At 49.1% G+C, this 20,485-nt stretch overlaps 1 protein-coding gene across 1 annotated transcript in view; it reads left to right on the top strand.

Annotated features, from left to right (window-relative positions):
• The first annotated feature begins 2,435 nt into the window (after positions 1-2,435).
• Positions 2,436-20,485, top strand: part of PARM1 (prostate androgen-regulated mucin-like protein 1) — a 53,954-nt gene continuing 35,904 nt past the window's right edge. The window contains exon 1 of the mRNA XM_073340360.2: positions 2,436-2,678. Coding sequence (XP_073196461.1) covers positions 2,630-2,678 — 49 coding nt within the window. The 5' untranslated portion in view covers positions 2,436-2,629. The remainder of the gene's footprint in view (positions 2,679-20,485) is intronic.

Here is a 20,485-nt window from a genome sequence, read left to right as displayed (position 1 = left end):
AGCCCCTGCATAGGAATGCTGCAGTTAAGGGAACTCCCAGTTCCCCAGGTGCGCACCCCCTCTGGAGTATACACCCCAACCCTGCTTCGCCTCCAGCATTTATAATGGTGTTAAATATATAAAAAAGTGTTTGGGGGGGTCGCATCCAGAGGCTTGCTTTTTGAAAGGGGTCACCAGTAAAAAAGTTTGAGAACCCCTGTTCTAGTTGCTCAGATAACTTGCTCTTTCTTTCTTGTATTCCTGCTCCTAACCCGCAGAGCACAATCACATGCAAATAGAGTGGCACCTACCCTGGCAACTTCAGTTGGACCTGCATGGTCCTTTTACTCAAAAATTCTCTAAGCCAGCCATACAGTCTCCTCCTTATCCTAGTGCAATAAGCCTTTCCTCTATAGCAGTGGTTCTCAAAGCCGGTCGGGGAAAGCCCCTGGCGAGCCGGGCCGGTTTGTTTACCTGCTGCGTTCCAAGGTTCGGCCGATCGCGGCTCCCACTGGCTGCAGTTCGCTGCTCCAGGCCAATGGGGGCTGCTGGAAGGGCGGCCAGCACATCCCTCGGCCCGTGCCGCTTTCCGCAGCCCCCATTGGCCTGGAGCGGCGAACCGCAGCCAGTGGGAGCTGCGATCAGCCGAACCTGTGGACGCAGCAGGTAAACAAACTGGCCTGACCTGCCAGGGGCTTTCCCTGAAGTAGCAGCAGACCAGCTTTGAGAACCACTGCTCTATAGCATGTCATATGCCTTTTCAATATCTAGAAAGGCAGCTCCCATGAAACCCTTGTGCTTCAGACTTTTTAATGTTTCATTTTTTAATTTAGCAGTGTTTTCCATGGGGCATCTTCCTCTCCTAAAACCACTCTGGACCTTGTCTATAATGCCATTGTTTTCCAAATAGACAACGAATCATTCATACACCACTCTTTCCATAATTGTACCCAGACAGTACATGCCACCTTACAGGCATCCACTTCTGTGAATAGTTTCCTGGTTTTCATACTGGGATTACAACTGCATGTTTACACCCTACCCAGATCACTCATTTTTCCCAAGTAGCATTAAATAATTCAAAGATAATCCTCAAACTGCTTTCGGAGAGGTATTTAAACGTTATGTTACATATCTTATCTTTACCTGGGGATGTACTCTTGATGATGTGAATAGCTTTCTCAGCTTCTTGCATACAAAACCATTCATTCAGTACAGTATCTTCATGTTGACTCCAACTACATATTAGATCATGATTCTTTTTAATTAATTATCTTTTAATCTGGTAGAAAACTTCACTTTGGTTTACTCACTCCTCAGAAAGTTTCTGATAAAACTTCTGCTTTCTCATGATCAAGGGGAGCAGTGGGGGCAAAAAAATTAACTTGTTTCAAGACAGAGCTTCATAAGTTTATGGAGGGGATGGTATGACAAGACTACCTACAATGGCATGTAGCCGATCTGCGATTGCTAGCATCAAATATCTCCAACAGCTGATGATGGGACACTAGATGGGGAGGGCTCTGAGTTACTACAGAGAATTCTTTCCTAGGTATCTGGCTGGTGGGTTTTGCTCACATGCTGAGAGTCTAACTAATTGCTATATTTGAGGTCAGGAAAGAATTTTCCCCTGGGTCAGATTGGAAGAGACCCTTGGGTGGGGTTGGCTTCCTCTGCAGCATGGAGCACAGGTCACTTTTCAGGTTTAAACTAGTGTAAATGGTGGAGTCTCTGTAACTTGAAAAGGAGTACTTGTGGCACCTTAGAGACTAACCTTTAAATCATGATTTGAGCACTCCAATAATTCAGCCAGACGTTAGGGGTCTATTTCAGGAGTCAGTGGGTGAGGTTCCCGCAGCCCCCATTAGCCTCATCCCCTTTCTAGTTTTTGGTCTTGCCTAAAGGCAATATATGGTGGAATTTTAAAAGCAAGTTTTTCAACCAGCCATGTTTCCAGGATACACAATCACTTGACAAGGGATTGCCAATCAACTTTGATGACACCTGGCTAGAGGCGGTAGCTTGTCCTTTGTTTCTGAGGAACAAGTTTACCCACTCCCCAGATTTGTCTGGTAATAAACACATTTCTGTCATAAGTTCAGTTTATGTTCATAGCACTACACACATTTCACCATGCCATTATGGTGTGTGACTGGGGGAGGGGGGGGGTTACATTTGATCAGAGGGGATGACTGCTAATGATTACTATACATACCCAAAACATTTAACCCTGAGCATCTGGTGACCTGTGACTTCCTGGAGCCAAGGGTACCCTGAAGTCGTCCAGGGAACTTGTTCCCCTCCCTGAGCAGCTAGTTCCCAGCCCACCCCTTGTCTCGTGGAGTTGGAGTGTGAACTCTATGGGGCAGGGACAGCCACTCTCCCTGGATTTGTACAGCGCCCAGCACAGTGGGGCCCCGATCCGTGGCACCACTCCTGGGCCCCTGCCACCAGGCCCCCCCCGCACCGTCCAGCAGAGGCCGCCCGGCCGCCGCGGGCCCGCTCCCCCGGGGGAAGGCTGGGCGGCGTGGGAGGGGTTTGGCTGCCGGGGCCGGCGGCCGCAGCCTGCCGAGGGGCCGGGCATGGAGCAGACGCGCGGAGCTCAGCGCCGGGGAGGCTGCAGCTGCTGAGTGCGCCCGCCGCACGCACCATGGACTGCCCGGCTCGCCTTGCCCGCCTCCTCCTCCTCCTCGCGGCAGGTAAGGGGGGCGCGGGTGGGTGCCCACCCGCCCCGGGGAGCGGCTGCGGAGAAGGGGAGGGGGCTGCCCCGGCCGATGTGTACAGTGGGGGTGCTGAGAGCCACTGAACCAAACTGTAGATCCTGGATATAATGGAAACCACGTCAAGCCCCGGGAGGCGGCGGGGGGGGGGGGCAGCAGCAGCACCCCTTGTTCCAGCACCTGTGCCCCCAGACCCATAGCTTATGGGGGAGTGGGACTAGCCTGGTATGCTACAGCCAGGAGCTGCAGGGAGTCTCCCCCGGGTCCCGCCCCAGCCTAGGGTTGCCCCCCCCCCCCGGTGTGTTGTACCCAGATAGTCCGGGTTTTGGCTTCTGTGTCTGGGTGCCCTCGCCCTGCCCTGGCTCATCCCCTCAGAAGACTCGGCCCTCTTCCCTTCTCCGCCCAGCCTGGGGCCGGGGGCGAGGAAACCCAGCCGCTGACTGACGCAGGGGGGCCCGGGCACGGCCGCGGGTTGAGAACGCCCGGGCCTTGCCCTTCGGATGACTTAAGGGCAGCACTTTAGTCCAGTGACTCGCTTAGCTGGGGCTCGGTGTTGTTCAAATAGTGACACACAAACTGCAAGCAGGATGAATGGTGCTGATTCGGCGCAGACCAGCTGGGACCCCTTATGCTCCTGGCTGACTCAGCCAAGGTGCTAGGGCCAAGTAGGTGATGGGGCTGCTGAGAGTTTTGTTACCACCAGCTGTGTGTTTTTAGGAAGCTCCACAGTCCATAACCATCTGATGCATAAGTGGAAGCAGCTGGACAGCGGGGAGGCGCTTAGAACTGGACTGGGGAGGGGAAGGGTTAGAGATGATTCTGACCTTCCTCTGGTGGTCCTGGGAAGTGCTACTGATTATCTCAACTTTATACACTACCTGGCGAGTTCCCCTTGCCAATGCAAAGCATACCAGTCGACTTTCCTTTGTTGCATATTCATCTATTTATAAAATCAGAACCGCATAGAGAGTTGTACATACTAAGGCCAGAAAGGACCATCGTGATTATCCAGTCTGACCTCCTTTATAAGACATGCCATAGAACTTCATAATGTGCTGTGTAAGGTGTCCAGTAACCTCCCAAATAATTCATAGAGTATATCTTTTATAAGCACATCCAAGCTTGATTGACAAATTGTCAGTGATGGAGAATCCACGGCTCCTCTGATGCCACTGTGTTTTAGACGCCTAAAGATCCCTTTTGACATCTGAAATGTGAAACTTGAATGTTGACGATAGGATCGAGTTTTAGAGGGGCAATTATTACTTTACCCACACAGCAAGACTGGATTATTGCTTACTGGACTGCGGTTTTACAGTTGAGCTTCTGTAATCCATCGGTAAACAAGGGGCTATATTTATACTAGGAAATGAACATTGTAATAGTGAAAGCATAGGTATGTGACCCATACATCTAGCCATTCCTACTTCAGGAAGAAGCAACAGTGAAATATATTTTTTGTCAAGTACAGCATTTGTGGCTTTTGAAGAAAAAAAACACTTATTTCAAATGTCAGAGAGAAACGCTACAATATACTTTATAATTGCTTCAGTCCGCTTAAAAGGGTTTCAGGTTTTCAACCGCAGTTTAGCAGAAATCTCTCCTATTCATAATAGTTCCCAAAATGTCACGTTCTGTTTGCGGATAAAGACTGGAGGAGTACAGACCCGATTTAAGGAGAAACATTCTGATATCCTTCTGATAAGTATTTTTACAGCCCTTGCAGTCTGCCTGGGAGAGTGAGTTCTTTTCCTAGCGGTATGATAGTAGTCACTGTAAAAGGGCGGGGGGGGGGTGGATGTTTGAAAAATGACCTTGCATAGAACATGAAGACAAAGGGGGGGGGGGGGTGGAGGAGAGAGCTAGGTATTAAGCACTAAGTCATATGGCTGAGAGCTGCTGCAGGGTGGTTGTTTTTTTACAGTATTTGCTAGCAGAGATAGGCCTGAACGAAACTGCTCCTGAATGCTGAGGAAGTAAAGTCCAACCACAAAGTTTACGATTGGAGCCATTCTGAGAATGCTGCCAGACATTGCTGTTCAGTCCCTTCCCTATTAACTGGTACTGGGTGCATATGTTTGGGTGGGTCCTCCTCAGCTTGGATTTCCCCACCCCTTTCACACTGAAGAGGGCAGGTGCTTCTGTTATGCTGCTGACCCAAGCCTTTTGTCCCCCGCTTCACCCTGGACTTGGCAGAGCCTTGCTGTGCAGCTGGAGTCAGGGCCAGGTGACTGGAGGAGTGAGTGGTGGTTGGGAATGCACCATCTCAAGCCCTGTAGGGACCTTGCGGGGGGGGGGGGGGAGAATGCAGGTCAGCTCCAGGCAGCATTCCCCCACACCCACACCCTTTCTGCATAGCCACCCTGGGGCTAGCAGCAGCCAAGTAGAGTTCCTGTTAATAGCCCCAGTGGAGCTAAGCTGCTTTCGAACAGGTGAGCCATCAGAACCAGGGGTCACGTAAAAAGCGACATATCTGTCCTAATAAGTAAGGTGATCAGATGTCCCGATTTTATAGGGACAGTCCTGATTTGGGTTTTTTTTTTCTTATACTTGCTATCTGGTCACCCTACTAATAAGGTTACTAGACACCTTATGCAGTACTTAATGTTTTTACCGTGGCTTGAGACACTCCAGGAAGTCTCAACGGTCCTGTGAAGCAGGTAGGTCTGACTTACCAGTACGACAATTATTTGTGTGGCACCATAAACTTACATGGTGCTTTGCAGCAGACTAAAGGCCATACTCTGCCTCCGTAGCAGTCAATAGGAGCAGGACAGGGCCTCATGACACATTTACCATCTTAGAGGGGAAGAATGCGGTCGCCTTTTGTTCCCCCACCACTGTCTCCCCTCTGCTGAGTGGAAGTTGACATAAAAGCCGGGTAGGTCAGCTCCCCAGTGAAGGAGAAATCAGTGATGCTGAGCCATGGGCTGAGATCCCTGGAAGAAAGGATTGCCTGCATGCTGCCTGATCACCTCTGTTCCAAGACAGGTGCATATGTGTAAATTACATGCACACAAAAAATTACGTTAAAAGAACCTTAAGGGTACAGAGTCAAGCACTCAGAAATCAGCGAATTCCACAGGACCCTTGTCTCATTCAGCACGCATAATGGATACCATTCACTCACTTCATGAGCAACTATTCTCTATTTTGTTTTCTCCTTTTCGCTGTGTGGCCCCAGGCCTTAGTTTATTGCTTCATCATTGCTCTGAAGCCAGTTCTTAATTTACACATGGGCTTTTCTATGGTGCTCATCTCTACAGAGCTTCACAAATATTAATCAATTTTTAAAACAGCCCTGTGATATGAGGGGTATCTTCTCCATTTTATACATGGGAAACAGAGTCACAATTTAAGGTCAAAACTATCCGCTAACTTTGGGTGCCCAGTTTCAAGTGCCTAGGACCTGATGTTTCAGAGAACGTAGCATTATATAGCACTTTATATGTTCAAAGCTCAGCTCCCGTTGACTGCGGTTGCAGCTGCGAGTGCTCAGCCATGTTCCCTCTAATTTTTTTGCATGTATGTGCGGAATGAATTTAGTTATGTGCACCAATATGGAGGTGATGTGTGGCCAGGGTGGGGCTAAGGGGTTTGGAGTGTGGGTGGGGGCTCAGGGTTGGGGCAGAGGGTTGAGGTGCGGGGGGGGTGAGGGTGCTGGCTAGGAGTGCGGGCTCTGGGGTGGGCTTGGGGATGAGGGGTTTGGGGTGCAGGCTGCCCTGGGGAGAGAGGACTCCCCCCCTAGCTCTCTCTCATCACAGCAGCCCTAGGCCGGTGGAGAGCACCTCTCCCCACCTGTGCAGCTGCAGGGCCGGGGGAGAGGCACCTCTACCTGGCCACAGCAGCTAGGGGGCCGGGGGAGAGGCGCCTCTCCCCAGCCGTGGCAGCTATGGGGGAGAGACGCCTCTCGCCGCCCCAACGCAGTCCTTGATAGCTTGCTGCAGAGCCGCGCAGCTTAGAGGGAACTTAGTTGCTCAGCACTTCTGATAATCAGACCCCAGAATCTCAAGTGCTCCCTGTACAGTCACACCTCCGAGCAAAGTTACTCTGGGCAATATCCACTGACTCCCTAGATGCCTTTGATGAACAGTGGGCGCTATCAGGGGCTCTCTGCAGGGTACTCCTTTCTGTTCACCTGATTTTTGCCCTGTGACCTTCACTCTTGTCTCTGTTTTTTTGCTTGTCCTCCATAGTTGTTTGTAGCTCTGGTCCACTGGCCGCTCCCCCAAGCCAAGGGGAGGGCCTTTAGCTAAGGCAGGCTTAGGCCCACTGTTTTCCCTAGACCTGCTATAGGTTCTGGAGTAACTGAGATTAGTAGCAGGTTGTTACCTTCTGTGTGGACCAGAGGGGGATGAGACACTTTGCCTATGAGTTTCACAGTTATTTGCTGACAGCAAAGAAGTGGTGAGACTCAGGGATCTTGGGTTCCATTCCAGGCTCTGAAGGGAAGTGTGCTGTAATGGCCACAGATTCCTCTGTCCATTTCCCCCCAAGCTTGACCTTTTTTGCCCTGTCCCCTCCTACCTGTCCCTGTTGTGTCATCCCTGCAGTCTCATCCCATTCTCCTCACCTAGCCAGTACCAGTCTCCGCCCCACTCAACCTTCTCATCCACATCCTTGCCCAGCCAGTCCTACATCTCCCACCCCCTACTCTTTTTTCCCAGTCTCTATGACCGCCAGTCCCAGTCTCCACTCCCCATCCTCTAGTCTCGTCTTTCCTGCCCCAGTCACCTAGTTTCAGTCTACTCCCCTTGCCCCTCGAGGTCCGGCTTTTGTCCCCGCTACATTCAAATCAAACAGCTTCTTCCTCCATGCTGCCTAGGGGGAGATTGGGAAGTCCTTGAGAGCACAGGAGAGATTCTCCCTGCTCTCAGTTCACGTGCTTGGAGGCTGCTGCGGGAGGGACAGCAAAGCAGGTGCATGCCCTCCTTCAACACAAGGACACAATACACATTTGTCAGCTTGTAGTGAAAAGGGCAAAGCATCCTTGCCCAGTCCTTTACTTGTACAATTGCTTTTGCATTTGTACCCCACTGGTGAGTGTAGTGTGGAGACAGCCGAAAGAGTCAGAATGTTTAATATTTAACCATATAAGTGGTCTGATCCTGCTAATTCTTTTGCATGTGAGCAACTTCACTGATGGGGGAGTTCCGTTGACTTCCATGGGACGCTCCCGCCTGTAAAGCAACTCGTGTGCAGACGCATTGGCAGGATCAATCCCACAGTTGACACTTCCACACAATACAGACATTAGCTAAACCTCAGTGTTCCAGTGAGCGAGGGGAGTATTATCCACTTTTCACTGATAAAGGCTTTGTGAAAGCCAGGACGTTATTTGAAGTGAAGTTATGGTGTCCTAGACTCATAGAATATCAGGGTTGGAAGGGACCTCAGGAGGTCATCTAGTCCAATCCCCTGCTCAAAGCAGGACCAATCCCCAACTAAATCATCCCAGACAGGGCTTTGTTAAGCCTGACCTTAAAAATCTCAAAGGAAGGAGATTCCACCACCTCCTAGGTAACCCATTCCCATGCTTCACCACCCTCCTAGTGAAAAACTTTTTCCTAATATCCAACCTAAACCTCCCCCACTGCAACTTGAGACCATTGCTCCTTGTTCTGTCATCTGCTACCACTAAGAACAGTCTAGATCCATCCTCTTTGGAACCCCCTTTCAGGTAGTTGAAAGAAGCTATCAAATCCCCCCTCACTCTTCTCTTCTGCAGACTAAACAATTCCAGTTCCCTCAGCCTCTCCTCATAAGACATGTGTTCCAGCCTCCTAATCATTTTTGTTGCCCTCTACTGGACGTTTTCCAATTTTTCCACATCCTTCTTGTAGTGTGGGGCCCAAAACTGGACATAGTACTGCAGATGAGGCCTCACCAATGTTGAATAGAGGGGAACAATCACATCCCTCGATCTGCTGGCAATGCCCCTACTTATACAGCCCAAAAGGCCGTTAGCTTTCTTGGCAACAAGGGCACAAGGATATGATATGTAGATTTGCCCAACGCCTACGAGTCAGGACAAAAAACTTTGATATTGTCCCCAGCAGGTAGATAGTAAGAAGAAATGGCTGCAGAGTTTAAAGCCAAGGACCATTTTATGGGAGAGAGGCAGCACCCTTATTATTTACTGCTGAGACTGGAAATTCAGCCCTAAAGTTACATAGCTCAGTTTCAAATGTGGTTGCTACTTCGGTGGTGTTTTTATCACTTCTTTGCTGCTGCACAAAAACACTCAGTAATTCAGTCAAGCCAAGCTTGCTCATTCAGAAACCCAGTAATTCTTTCAAACATCAGTCTCCCCGCACTGCTCAAGATTACAACGGATTTCAGTGTTGCACTAAGACGTCAGTACATTTACCAAATATGCTACAATGATTAACTAGTAGGATGATGGTCACACTTCATATTAAGGGTACATATACTCTTATAAAGGGTTTAAGGATTAGCTGTCTAATGGCTAATAGGTAAAAGTCCAACAGATTGCTTATAACAATGTTGAACCTTCTACTGACGTGCTTATAGCATATATTAATCGTTAACCCTTTTAAAGATGGTTTATGAAAGTACACTTAATATAAAGCGTGACCAAGTACATTGTCAAAAACAGTGAACAAGTCCAGCTTGTGAGGAAATACTTCACCGGGTTTAATATTGTATTTGTTTACTTGCAAAATTCAGTCTGCAAGTACAAAGCCCTGGCTCAGCTCTGGTTCATGCAGTGTGTAGACTTGTGTGCATTTTGTGTGAGAACTCCAAATACTGTCTGCATGGGTTTTATAATACAATAGCTGTAGACCATGTAAATGGTGTTTACTTTTATATACATAGATAGCTGCAAGCCTCTAACTTTGTTTCTAGGCAGAGTCAAAACTAGCCATTAAAAAAATATTTAGCGCTAAATTTTGGCAGCTTCTCCCCACCACAGCACTAACGTGAACGCAACAATTCGCTGTAACTTCTCGGTGGAATGTCCTGTCAGATGTTGGCTTTGACGTCACAAGTGTCCACCCCTGTGTTGGTGTGGCGCTGCTTTGGAACGAGCACTTACTCACTCACTGGTACTACTTCCACAAAACGTAGCAAGGTCAAAGAAGAACCACATTTGTTGTCAAAACTTAGAGTTGAGTGGAAGTTGATGAAATCTGAAAGCCAGCAGCAACTGTACACAGCATATTTTGAACCCATTGTATTTGTGTTTACATATGTACACGTAAGTGTAGGTACATTTACAAACACGTCTGTCAGAGGTGCAGGAGTACCTAATTAAGGTTGCACAATTGTTTCCATTCTAAGGTTTCATTTTTAGTTGATTGTAACTTTTTCAGTCTCTGGCTTAAATTTGGCAGGTTTGTTCTCAGTCCAGGAGTGAATTTTGTTTGGAAAGTGTAAGCCCAAATAATTAATTGGTTGCTGCTGTCGCCTTTTGTTTGTTTTTGAGAATGAGGAAAATTGGGGCAGGGGAAGAATACACATTTCTCATTCCTCCAAAAAAAAATTTCAGAAGAGATCTTTTTAAAAGGTGGCAGGGGCAGAAGCTTGATATTTTGTCAGGAATATGGACAGAAATGTGCCTTTCAGGAGTTATTTAAAAACCAAAGATCAGATTTATGGGAGTTCACCTTCGTCCCTCATCATGTATTCATTCTGTCAGCTCCTCAGTCAAACAGCGTTTTCAACCCTTGATTTACAAAATGGGCAGGCAGCCTGGTAGGCATTTGTCAACTTTGCCACCAATTGCATCTGCCTCCAGACTGTCTAGCTGATTTATTCAACCACGCAGTAGAAAGGGAAGTCTGTGAGAAACAGGTTGATGGAAGGAAGGCCTGGATTTCAATAGTCATCAAAGGGCTGCTGTGTCAGGCAGATCACTTCCTCCATTCTCACTACTACCCCACCATAATTCACTTTTCAAAGATGGGTGGTTGCAGGATACGCTAGTTTGCAGCCGCTATAATCCAGGCAGCCAGGAGAGGATGCAGTGTTCTACTGAATGTGGTCTACCCCTAAAAGTGCCACAGTGGAGTCAATAGGTCCTTTCTTGATGTTTGGCTTCATTTAGTTACACCCAATGGGATTAGAGCCCCATTCAGAGAGTTGGGCTTTTGAACCCAAGAGCTACCGTAGGCTCTCCAGCTCTCCCACTGCAGCATTGGTCCTGTGAGACCCTGTGCAGAACATAACCCATAGCAAAAGATTGCTGTGTTCTCACACTCATGAGAGCTGGTTGCATGGAGGTACGGGTAAAGTTAAGTGCGGGGATCGCTCCATGCACTGAACAGAGGGAATTCTTAGGCCCTTTGCACCCTGCATTTTCATCAGGATGGAAGCAGGCATAAGAGAGAGCTGAGTGTGGGCAGAGATAGGAGTCTGTGGTTTTCAGTACTGTCCTCGTGCACATGGAAGCACTTAGTGATACACTCCTGCTTGGCCTCACTCCAAACTAGGCAAGGGTAACTTGGAAGCCGTGCTACAGCACTCTTACCACTTCTTGCCACAGTACCAGGACCCCTTCTGCTCCCTTTTCCTGCTAATTGCGATGCACCTTGTCCTTATATTTGTAACATGGCACACGTGCCATGTATGGGAGCAGGCCCTTCATAAAAGGGGGTTCCGCTGGCTACAGAGCCAAATCCTGTTCCCCTTCTGCAAGTATCATATCCCAGTGCCTTCACTAGAACTGCTGTAGCAAAACCAACAGGTTTGGCTCATTGTTATTCTGTCGGCAGTACGCAACCATGTTACTAATGTGCACTCCTCCTGGTGACCTGTATCAAGGTGTCTGAACAGATTCCTTTGGGTAAGTTAGATGTTTCCTGGCCTAATCACATCTATATTCTAACCTTAGATTTAAGCAATGCAGCACGTTCTCTGAGCTGGGTGCTTCTTGCTCTGCTCCTCATTTTCTCTGTGCTGCAAGCGTTGATTTAGGCTAGCTCAGTGAGGCTTGGCCAGCTGGGATGCTTTCCCACTGGCTGCATTTTGTGCTCCAGAATCTAAACTCGCTTCTTAGCAAAGAAATGAATCTCTTTAATGTTAACGGGGGTCAAGATAGCCTCAAAAATATGAAACAAGCTCAGTGCAGTGACCTTTGCCTGTAACACTAATGCCAACTACCCCAGTCTAGGGGAATAAGGGGTTGACTCGGAACCCCCGAGATTATAATTTAGAAGTCAGTGTCGTTAATTTCATTGCTGATAAACCCATACAGGGAGGATCGTATTAGGAAAACCTGTCCCTTCTACTGTGTGTGCTGTCATGTTGTGTGTGAATGAAGTGGGAGGCACATAGGCGTCACCCGTTTAATTTTCAGTTCAGCACGTGGGTAACGTGAGTCACTGGAGAAGCAGGCCAGCAGAAGCCAGTTGCTGCCGATGCTGTCTGAAATCTGTTAGGAACCACCTTACCTATCACTGCCACCAATCAAGATTCCAGGATGACACTGTGGTTGCTGTTCTCACACACTGAAACTGTGGGTGGTTTATGAAAATCAAATGTAGGTCAGCAAAATAAACCCAGCTGGCTAGCTCTACTCTGGGCGCAATTCTGCTCCCACTGAAGTCAATGGGAGTTTTGCCATCCACTGCCTTCCGAGCAGGATCAAGCTCCCTGTTTGTTTTTTAAGTACTCTAAATCCACAGCTTAGTTAATTGCATCCCACATTGCTAGAGCCAAGCCTAGGGAAAGACAACCTGGAGATAGGCTTTAACCATGAAGCAGTGGTGGGCAACCTGCGGCTCACAGGCCGCACGCAGCCTGTCAGGGTAATCTGCTGGCGGGCCGCGAGACAGTTTGTTTACATTGACCGTCCGCAGCGCCCAGTGGCCGCGGTTTGCTGTTCCCGGCCAACGGGATCTGCGGGAAGTGGAGCAGGGCGGCTCCTGTTGGGCAGGAATAGCGAACAGCAGCCACTGGGAGCTGCGGGCGGCCGTGCCTGCGGACGGTCAATGTAAACAAACTCTCACAGCCCGCCAGTGAATTACCCTGACAGGCCACATGTGGCCCACGGGCTGCAGGTTGCCCACCACTGCCATGAAGCCTATAACCTTGGAGGAGGCTCCGTTACTTGTTTTTATAGTGAGCTGTAGATTAGCGAAGAGAAAGCTGGCCCAGCCAGTGAGTTTAATCAGAAGGGATACTCAGAGAGGCTGCCAGTTAACACAAGCCTGCTTGTAGGCAATGCTGTACAATGTAGCGTGCCTCACTTTACTGTTCTGAATAATGGCATAAGTGTGAGCTTTGTTCTTGTTCCACAACAATGCTTCATTAGCTTTGGCCATCCAGTACCATATGACCTTAGGGATTGTTGTTTCAGTTATATCCTCCTTTCTTGGAGTATATCCAGTTGCCTTTTGAAAAATATGTTATACGCAGAGGTGCTGGAACTAGGGGTGCTGCCTCATCCCCTGGCTTGAAGGGGTTTCCATCATATCCAGGGTTGACAGTTCGGTTCCATGGGTCTCAGCACCCCCACTATATAAATTGTTCCAGCATCTCTAATTATATGACCGTGTTTAGAAGAAAAGCATCACTGGCTTGCATAGCCGCTGTGAGTGAGTTATAAGGACCATCGAAAATACACTGTATTTGTTTGGTTCCCTGCTGTGTAGGGCCCTGTAGAAGCATGTGAATAACAGTGGAGGAGGAAGGTATGTCCCCAGAGTACTGTAGTAATTACAGTGTCGATGGTACTTGTTTGCAGATTCCATCGAAGTTCTAGCCATCCTAGAGGTAGCATTACAGCGAGACCTTAATGTGGCCACATTTTGGAGAGAACCCACTCCAATGCCTGCTGAAATCTGTGGGAATCCGATTACCTTTAATAGGCTTAATTGGGCTTATAAGGGGCTCAGTTCTTTCCACATTCCACCACTGGGAATCCAGGCTGTGGGGTAAAGTCCAGCAGGGGGAATTGTCAGTGGTGCAAAGCATCTGCAACTCCCATGCTGCCAGGAAGCCCAAAGGCAGCTAGGGGAGACTTGCCTAGGGCCCCTGTGCTTGTCAGTACTTCCCCTGAGTATCCAGCAGCAGCCAAGCTCAAAGGGAACTCTGGCTGTAAACAGAAGCAGTGCACCCAAGGCAGAGCTGCCCTCTGTAGAGGTGAACCTCCCTGGGCTCAGCCCACCCCACCAGTGTGCAGACAGGGAAATCAGCTGCAGCTGTTGGAGCAGGGTTGAACCTTGCCACCCCTATATGTTTTGTATTTGTTTCCTGTTGAGAAGGAGGGTGTAGTTACAAACAGTTCACATGCATGAGGCACCACTGAATCTGTCCAGCTGTGCAAGGCTCGTAGTAAAGAAACACAGGAGCTGATCTTGCACAGGTTTCCTAACAGGCATAATGCTCATCACCCTGAATGCGTCCTCGTAAGTGGAACTGCACAGAACGCAATGGCATTCCTCACAGTCCAGAAGTAAACGTGCAAAGGGAACAGTTTGTTCCAGAACTACTAACAGGACTAGGACTTGCCCAAGACTTTGGACTAACCAGCATTTGTGTGCCAGTTTTCCCTCCAGGTGCCAGTCAGGTATGTAGAGACTACAGAATTTGCTTGCCAGGTTTAAAATCCATTAGCAGGCCATAGCAGAGCACTCCCACTCCGTGACTTCACAGCTCTGTAGCAGAGTTCACCTCTAGCACTTCAGCTTGCTCCCCGCATCTGTTGCAGACAGCTCACAGACTCAGGACATAAGTTAATTATCTTAATAAGGAGAAAGCAATTATACCCTAACACATAAGGCCTGAATCTACCTGCACTACCCACCTGTGTGACTGTTTGCAGGAGTGAGCCTTAATTCTGCAAGATTTTTGTTGTTTTTAACACAGAAGCATTGTTGCTGAGCAAGAATGACTTATGCCATACTCTAACTTGGTTCCCCTTATATTAAAACAGATGGATGCCAGCGGGTTTTTTTAATACATTAATACACAATACCTATTCTTTGGAAAATTCTTACAGTGTAATTGGCTCAACAATATTTCATGGTTATTGAAAGTGAATTACTCCCATTTTAATGGTGGAAGACAGTGGGTCACAATCTCCAAGCATAGACTTGACTTCTGGAGTCCTCCCATTAGAAATTGGATCTAATGAGTACAAAGGCCAACAGAGTAACCCAGACTAAAGTGTTGTGAATCTCAGCCCTGCTTTAGAAAATAGAATATGCAAAGGGAAGAGTAAGCCTTTCAGTGCTTTCTAGTTTAACCCCAAAATTGCTCCACGAAAAGAATCGCCTATTTTTTCGTCTTAGCCTAATTCATTAACCAAAAGACTCCTGTGATATACTGCTCCCGCTCAGTCTTTGACGTTTTAAACAACAATGAGGATGTTACTTTGGAGGAGGAAGATAACACTAAAGTTTTCATTGAGCAGAATGAGAGAGAGTTCAAATGATCACATTTCTCTATTTGAGAGGGGAAGCAGAGGGCCTTTATTGTACCATTTCTATCTTTGAAACTAAAAGAACTTTTGTCTCTGCCATTACTTCTTTCCCCAAGTGTTAGCCTTTGTAGCTTTGAGTATTCTTTAGCTCAGATTTTACAGTTCAACAGCTGGTGGAGTTCTTGATCCAGCAACTCTTAATTTTTACTTTACTGGTATTTTTTCTACCTAACATTCGAAGCGTTAACACTTCAGGTATGTTTGGAGACCAGCCAACATGGAACATAGGACTGGAAGGGACCTCCTGAGTCCTCGGTCATCAAGTCCAGTCACCTGCTATCGCAGGCAATCCCATCATATAATCCCCTTCATAAACGTAGCAAGCTACAGCTTAACACTGGTTAGGTTGTTTGCCCCCACACCTCCTCTGGAGTGGCTGTTTCAGAACCTCACTCCTCTGATGGTTAGAAACCACCTAATTTCCCACCTACGCAGGGCCGGCCTTAGGGGGTGCACCGCCTGGGTGACCTCCCAGGGTGCCATGGTCAAGGGGGCGCTGTGCGGCAGCACCGAGGCATGCGCTGCCGGTGTAGAGTCAGAGCAGGGGGAGGTGAGCAGTGAGGCACAGATGCTGTTCCCCCCACGCCCCACCCAGTGTTCCTCCGCACCCCCCCCTCGCCTCCGGGGTCTGTGAGGGGGGAGTGGGGAGCAACCCCAAGTGCTCCGTGCATCCAGGTCGCTTTCCCCACTTGAGCTGCTGCTCTCCTGTCGTCCCCTGACACAGCCCAGGTGGGGAAAGTGACCCGGATGCAGGGAGCCCTGATGTCGCTCCTCACTCTCTCCCTCACAGCCCCCTAGGGGTTCACAGAGGAGCAGCGTTCGAGGGGGGAGCAAGCAGCAATGCCAGCTGCTCCGTGCATCCAGGTCACTTTCCCCACGTGGGTGCAGGAGGGGGGTGCAGTTTAGGGGTGGGGGTGCAGGAGCTAGGGGCTAAGGGAGAACAGTGCAGCGGTTGGGGGCAAAGGGGAGATCCTGGGGAGCCCATAAGGGCAGGGGCTGCACCCACATGGCCCAGGGACAATGGGGGATACCCATGGGGTCTGGGGCACCAATTTTCCCTAAGGTCAGCCCTGAGCCTACATTTGTTCATGGCCAGTTTATAGGCATTTATTCTTGTTCCACTGTTGTCCTTTAGTTTAAATAACTCTTCTCCCTCCTTGGTGTCACTAGCTACAGAATTATTTCCGCTCATGGTTACAAGGGCTGCAGAAATCCCTGTGAGATAAACATCTGTTTTAATTATTCAGATCATTTTGGCTTGTAAAGGCAAGAGAGACTTTTAAGAAACGCAACAAGTCCAGCATCTCAAGAGAGTTCTTCACTGGGGAGGAAAACCATCACTGGAGAAAGACTTGATGCGGTAAACAATCTGTCTTAATGACAGCAGAGTTCATGTGGAGATAAAGGGTTACAAAATGAGCCAGTGGCGCCATTATGTTCAAAAACCAACTTCAGCCATTGTGCTGCTGGGGTATAGTGATGTGACAGGATGCCAGGTCTCAGCACACAGGAGGCTGTGAGGGTCCAGTAACTGTCAAAAGTTCACCATTAATAGGGTGGCTTTTCACACTGTGTCCTTATCAGAAATTTCTGGCTGTGTAGGGGACAGGTTGACCATCAACTGCACATTTCTCCAGTCTTTCAGGAAGATCCTTAAGAACACGATGATCTTTTGAGGACGAGATGTATGCTTTTGCCAGAACAGAAGTACAGCAGTTCCAGAACAAATACCATCCTTTCTCCATTGTCTGAAGTCCATTGTGATTTCAGATTGAAGTATCTGTATAACAATAGATAGAGAAAGGAAAGAGACATTTAGAGCTAAGGGAAAAACATTCACTTGATTTGCAAGGAGACGTCTGGATGGCTTAGCCATGATTGCTTGTGAGATTCTAACTTCCGTACTTGATTTACCCAGTGAAATGTGGTTGGCGTGTTCCATATTGCAAAGCTGGCTTTAGCTTTCTCTGCTCTTACTGGAAAATAGCCAGAGTTTGTGCTACTTATTGTGGGAGCAGCCTGGCCTGGTGTGTGCTTTGTGTACAGTAGGTTGTTTACAAAGCAATGTATGTGGAAAGTTGGTGATTTCAAGACAGTCTAGCAGAGACTGGCTAAAGGACAGTTCTTTAGTTTCTGCAGGAACTGGGATGCTGCTTGACCTTCACGATTGCAAGTAAACCAGGTTAGATTAGGTTTTGTTGTGCAAACATCTGAGTGGACAACAAATTGGAGTTACCCTAGAGTGTCTCAAAGGAAACAATCAACGGTCGTGGAGCAGGGTCTGAGTGGTTGTACTAGTGGGCCAGTTCACACCAGCTGAAGTTTAGTCCTGCCGATTTTCTACAACACACTCCCACAATTTCTTGACTCAGATGGATCGTACCTGTGCCAGTTAGTCATTCGGAGCCACAGTTCTTGGTTTCCCTTTTCTCAGATCCTTCTTCTTCACTTGGTCCTATTTAGTGTCTCACATCTAAAAAGATTCTAGGGACCAATCCTGCAGTGGCTCTCAAAGGGTGACCTCTTGATAGGTGTCTTCCAGTTCTAATCCTGTTAATGATTCTTAACTCTTCCAGTGGCATGTGGCTTTAACAGCACCACCAGACTGGACATACATTTCTTCCATTGACATTCCCCACCAGAAGACATGCAGAAGACACCAGAGGTTTTAAAGTGGTGTTAAAGGGGTGAACGCTTAGTGCTATTTTAAATGTTTCCATAAAAGGAACTGCTTTGAACAGAGATTCCAGTAACCTCTAGGACAGTAGACTTTGCTTTACAGCTGCTATCTATCCCGCAGGTTTCACTTTCAGCTGTTGGTGTCCCATACAACTGACAACAATAGATCAGATCGATTAAATCTCATTTGGCTCAGTACTGTACATGAAGGGGGTGTGCGTGTGACAGCTCATAAGGAAGTGCTGTCCGAATTCCCTGAGCCCGAGCAGCCTACAGAAGTGTCCCTCGGAGCTAAGGCCCTGCCAGCACTGAGTGTTTTTTTTAATTCACAGCAGCGTCATGGGTGTTCGAATTTCATGTACAGTCGCCGAGACCCCTTCTCCCCGAACAGCGGTGACTTCTCCCACGGAGGGGAGGCAGAAGCAGGCATCGGTGCTTCTGCCTCCCTGCTGAGGCCGTGGCTGCTTGTGGGCCGGTTCAATTCTGGGGATTGAGGGGTGGGGGCAGCAGGCCAGGGGCAGGGATCAGGATTCCCTTGGTTGCTCTGTGCTCAGCTCTGGCCCAGGCCATGTCTGCTGCTTGTGGGCTGACAGGGAGTGTGTGTGTGAGGAGGGTGATGCTGACAAAGCCCAGCAGTTAGGTGTCCCGGCCCAGCCTGCCCCACCGTGGTCCCTGGGGAGTCACGGCAGCACCAGCCGGCGAGGAGCTGGGACCGGGATCTGTCAGTTGGAGCATGAGGGGATGTGCGTAGGGAGCCTCTCTCCCATCCTCCCCACCCAACCCTCTGCAGGGGCTGGGCTGGAGAATGGGTGGTGAGACACCCCCTTCCCCCCACCAGCCTGCTGACCCCCCACCCCCCATAACTACTGCCCCACAAACAGCCAATACTGTGATTTTTCCAGCAGTGGAAAGGCGAAAGGGGATGCCAGCTTCCACCTCCCCACTGCTGAAAAGTCACAGTAATGGGGATAATTTCATGATTTCTGTGCAATCCGTGCAATGGTGATTTGCTCAGGGCCTTACTCATCAGCCTTCAGTTTCAGCAGATGTTCAGCTTTCCTTATCTCATCTAGTCACTAGGGCTCTGGACTTGGAGTCGGGAGACCTGGGTTCTCTTCCCAACTCTGCCACTGACCTGCTGTGCAACACTGGGCAAGTCACTTCACCTCTCTGTATGGGTTTCCCCTCCTGCTGTTTGTCTTGTCTATTTCAATTATAAACACTCTTGGGGGGAGGGTTTGTTCTCTGTCTGTTTGTACAGGGCGTAGAACAATGGGGACACCATCTTGGATGAGAAAGCTCTCCTGCTGGCATAATTAAATCATCCCCAACGAGTCATGGAAAACTGGAGAGATTCCAGAGGACTGGAAAAGGGCAAATATAGTACCCATAGATAAGAAGGGCAATAAGGACAACCCAGGGATTATAGGCCAGTCCGTTTAACTTCAGTACCCGGAAAGATAATGGAGCAAATAAATAAGCAATCAATCCACAAACACCTAGCAGATAATGAGGTGATAAGTAACCAGTCAGCACGGATTTGTCAAGAACGAATTGTGTCAGACCAACCCGATAGCTTTCTTTGACAGGGTAACAAGCCTTGTGGATGGGGGGAAGCTGTAGATGTGGTATCCCTTGACATCAATAAGGCTTTTGATGGTGTCCTGTGAGATCTTCTGTGAGATCTTCTCATAAGCAAACTAGGGAAATACAACCTAGATGGAGTTACTATAAGGTGGATGCATACCTGGGGGAAAACCATTCCCAGAGAGTAGTTATCCGTGTTTCACTGTGAAGCTGAAAGGGCATATCGAGTGGGGTCCTGCAGGGATTGGTCCTGGCTAAGTTTCCTGTAAGCTGCGCGGCCACGGAGCAGGCTATTTAGCACGGTGCACGTGCTCAAAGAACCTGCCCGGGGACCTGCCGGCGGGTGGGGCACCCCTCCCCCAGTCCCAACTATGCCACAGCCCGGACCTGGCCGGGGCGGCCTAGCCACAGCAGGGGCAGCCCAGCCTGAACCACCGGCGGCCCAGACCTGTCGCTGGGTGCCCCTTCCCGAAACCCAGCCCCGACCCAGACCTGCGGGGGTCAGGGGAAGGATGCCTATCCTGTGGCTCCAGCCCCGGAGCTGCCACGGCGGGGAGAGGAGCCTCTTCCTCCCTCTCCCCCGCCCGCTCGGTGCTGCTGTGAGGAGAGAGAGCTGGGGGGAGTCCTCTCTCCCCACTGTAGCCCGAGAGCACCCTCCTGTACCTCAAACCCCTCATCCCCGACACCACCCCAGAGCCCGCACCCCCAGCCAGAACCCTCCCTCAGAGCCAGCACCCCCAGCCGAAGTCCTCACACCCCTGCACCCCAACCCTCTGCCCCAGCCCTGAGCCCCCTCCCACACTCCAAACACCTCAACCCCCCCCCGCCACATGAATTTTGTTATGTGCACCAATATGAAGGTGATGTGTCATGCACCACCTCCATATTGGTGCACATAACAAAATTCATTCTGCACATGGGTGGGAAAAATTAGAGGGAACACTGGTCCTGGGTCCGGTTCAAAATCTTAATCTATGATTTAGATAATAGCATAGAGAGTACACTTACAAAGTTTGCAGACAATAGCACACTGGGAGGGGTTGCAAGTGCTTTGGAGGATAGGATTAAA

Source organism: Lepidochelys kempii, chromosome 4 (assembly GCF_965140285.1).
Source record: "Lepidochelys kempii isolate rLepKem1 chromosome 4, rLepKem1.hap1, whole genome shotgun sequence".
Taxonomy (NCBI): Eukaryota; Metazoa; Chordata; order Testudines; family Cheloniidae; genus Lepidochelys; species Lepidochelys kempii.
The sequence above is the reverse complement of the archived record's forward strand: the minus strand, read 5'-3'. Positions and strand labels throughout refer to the sequence as shown.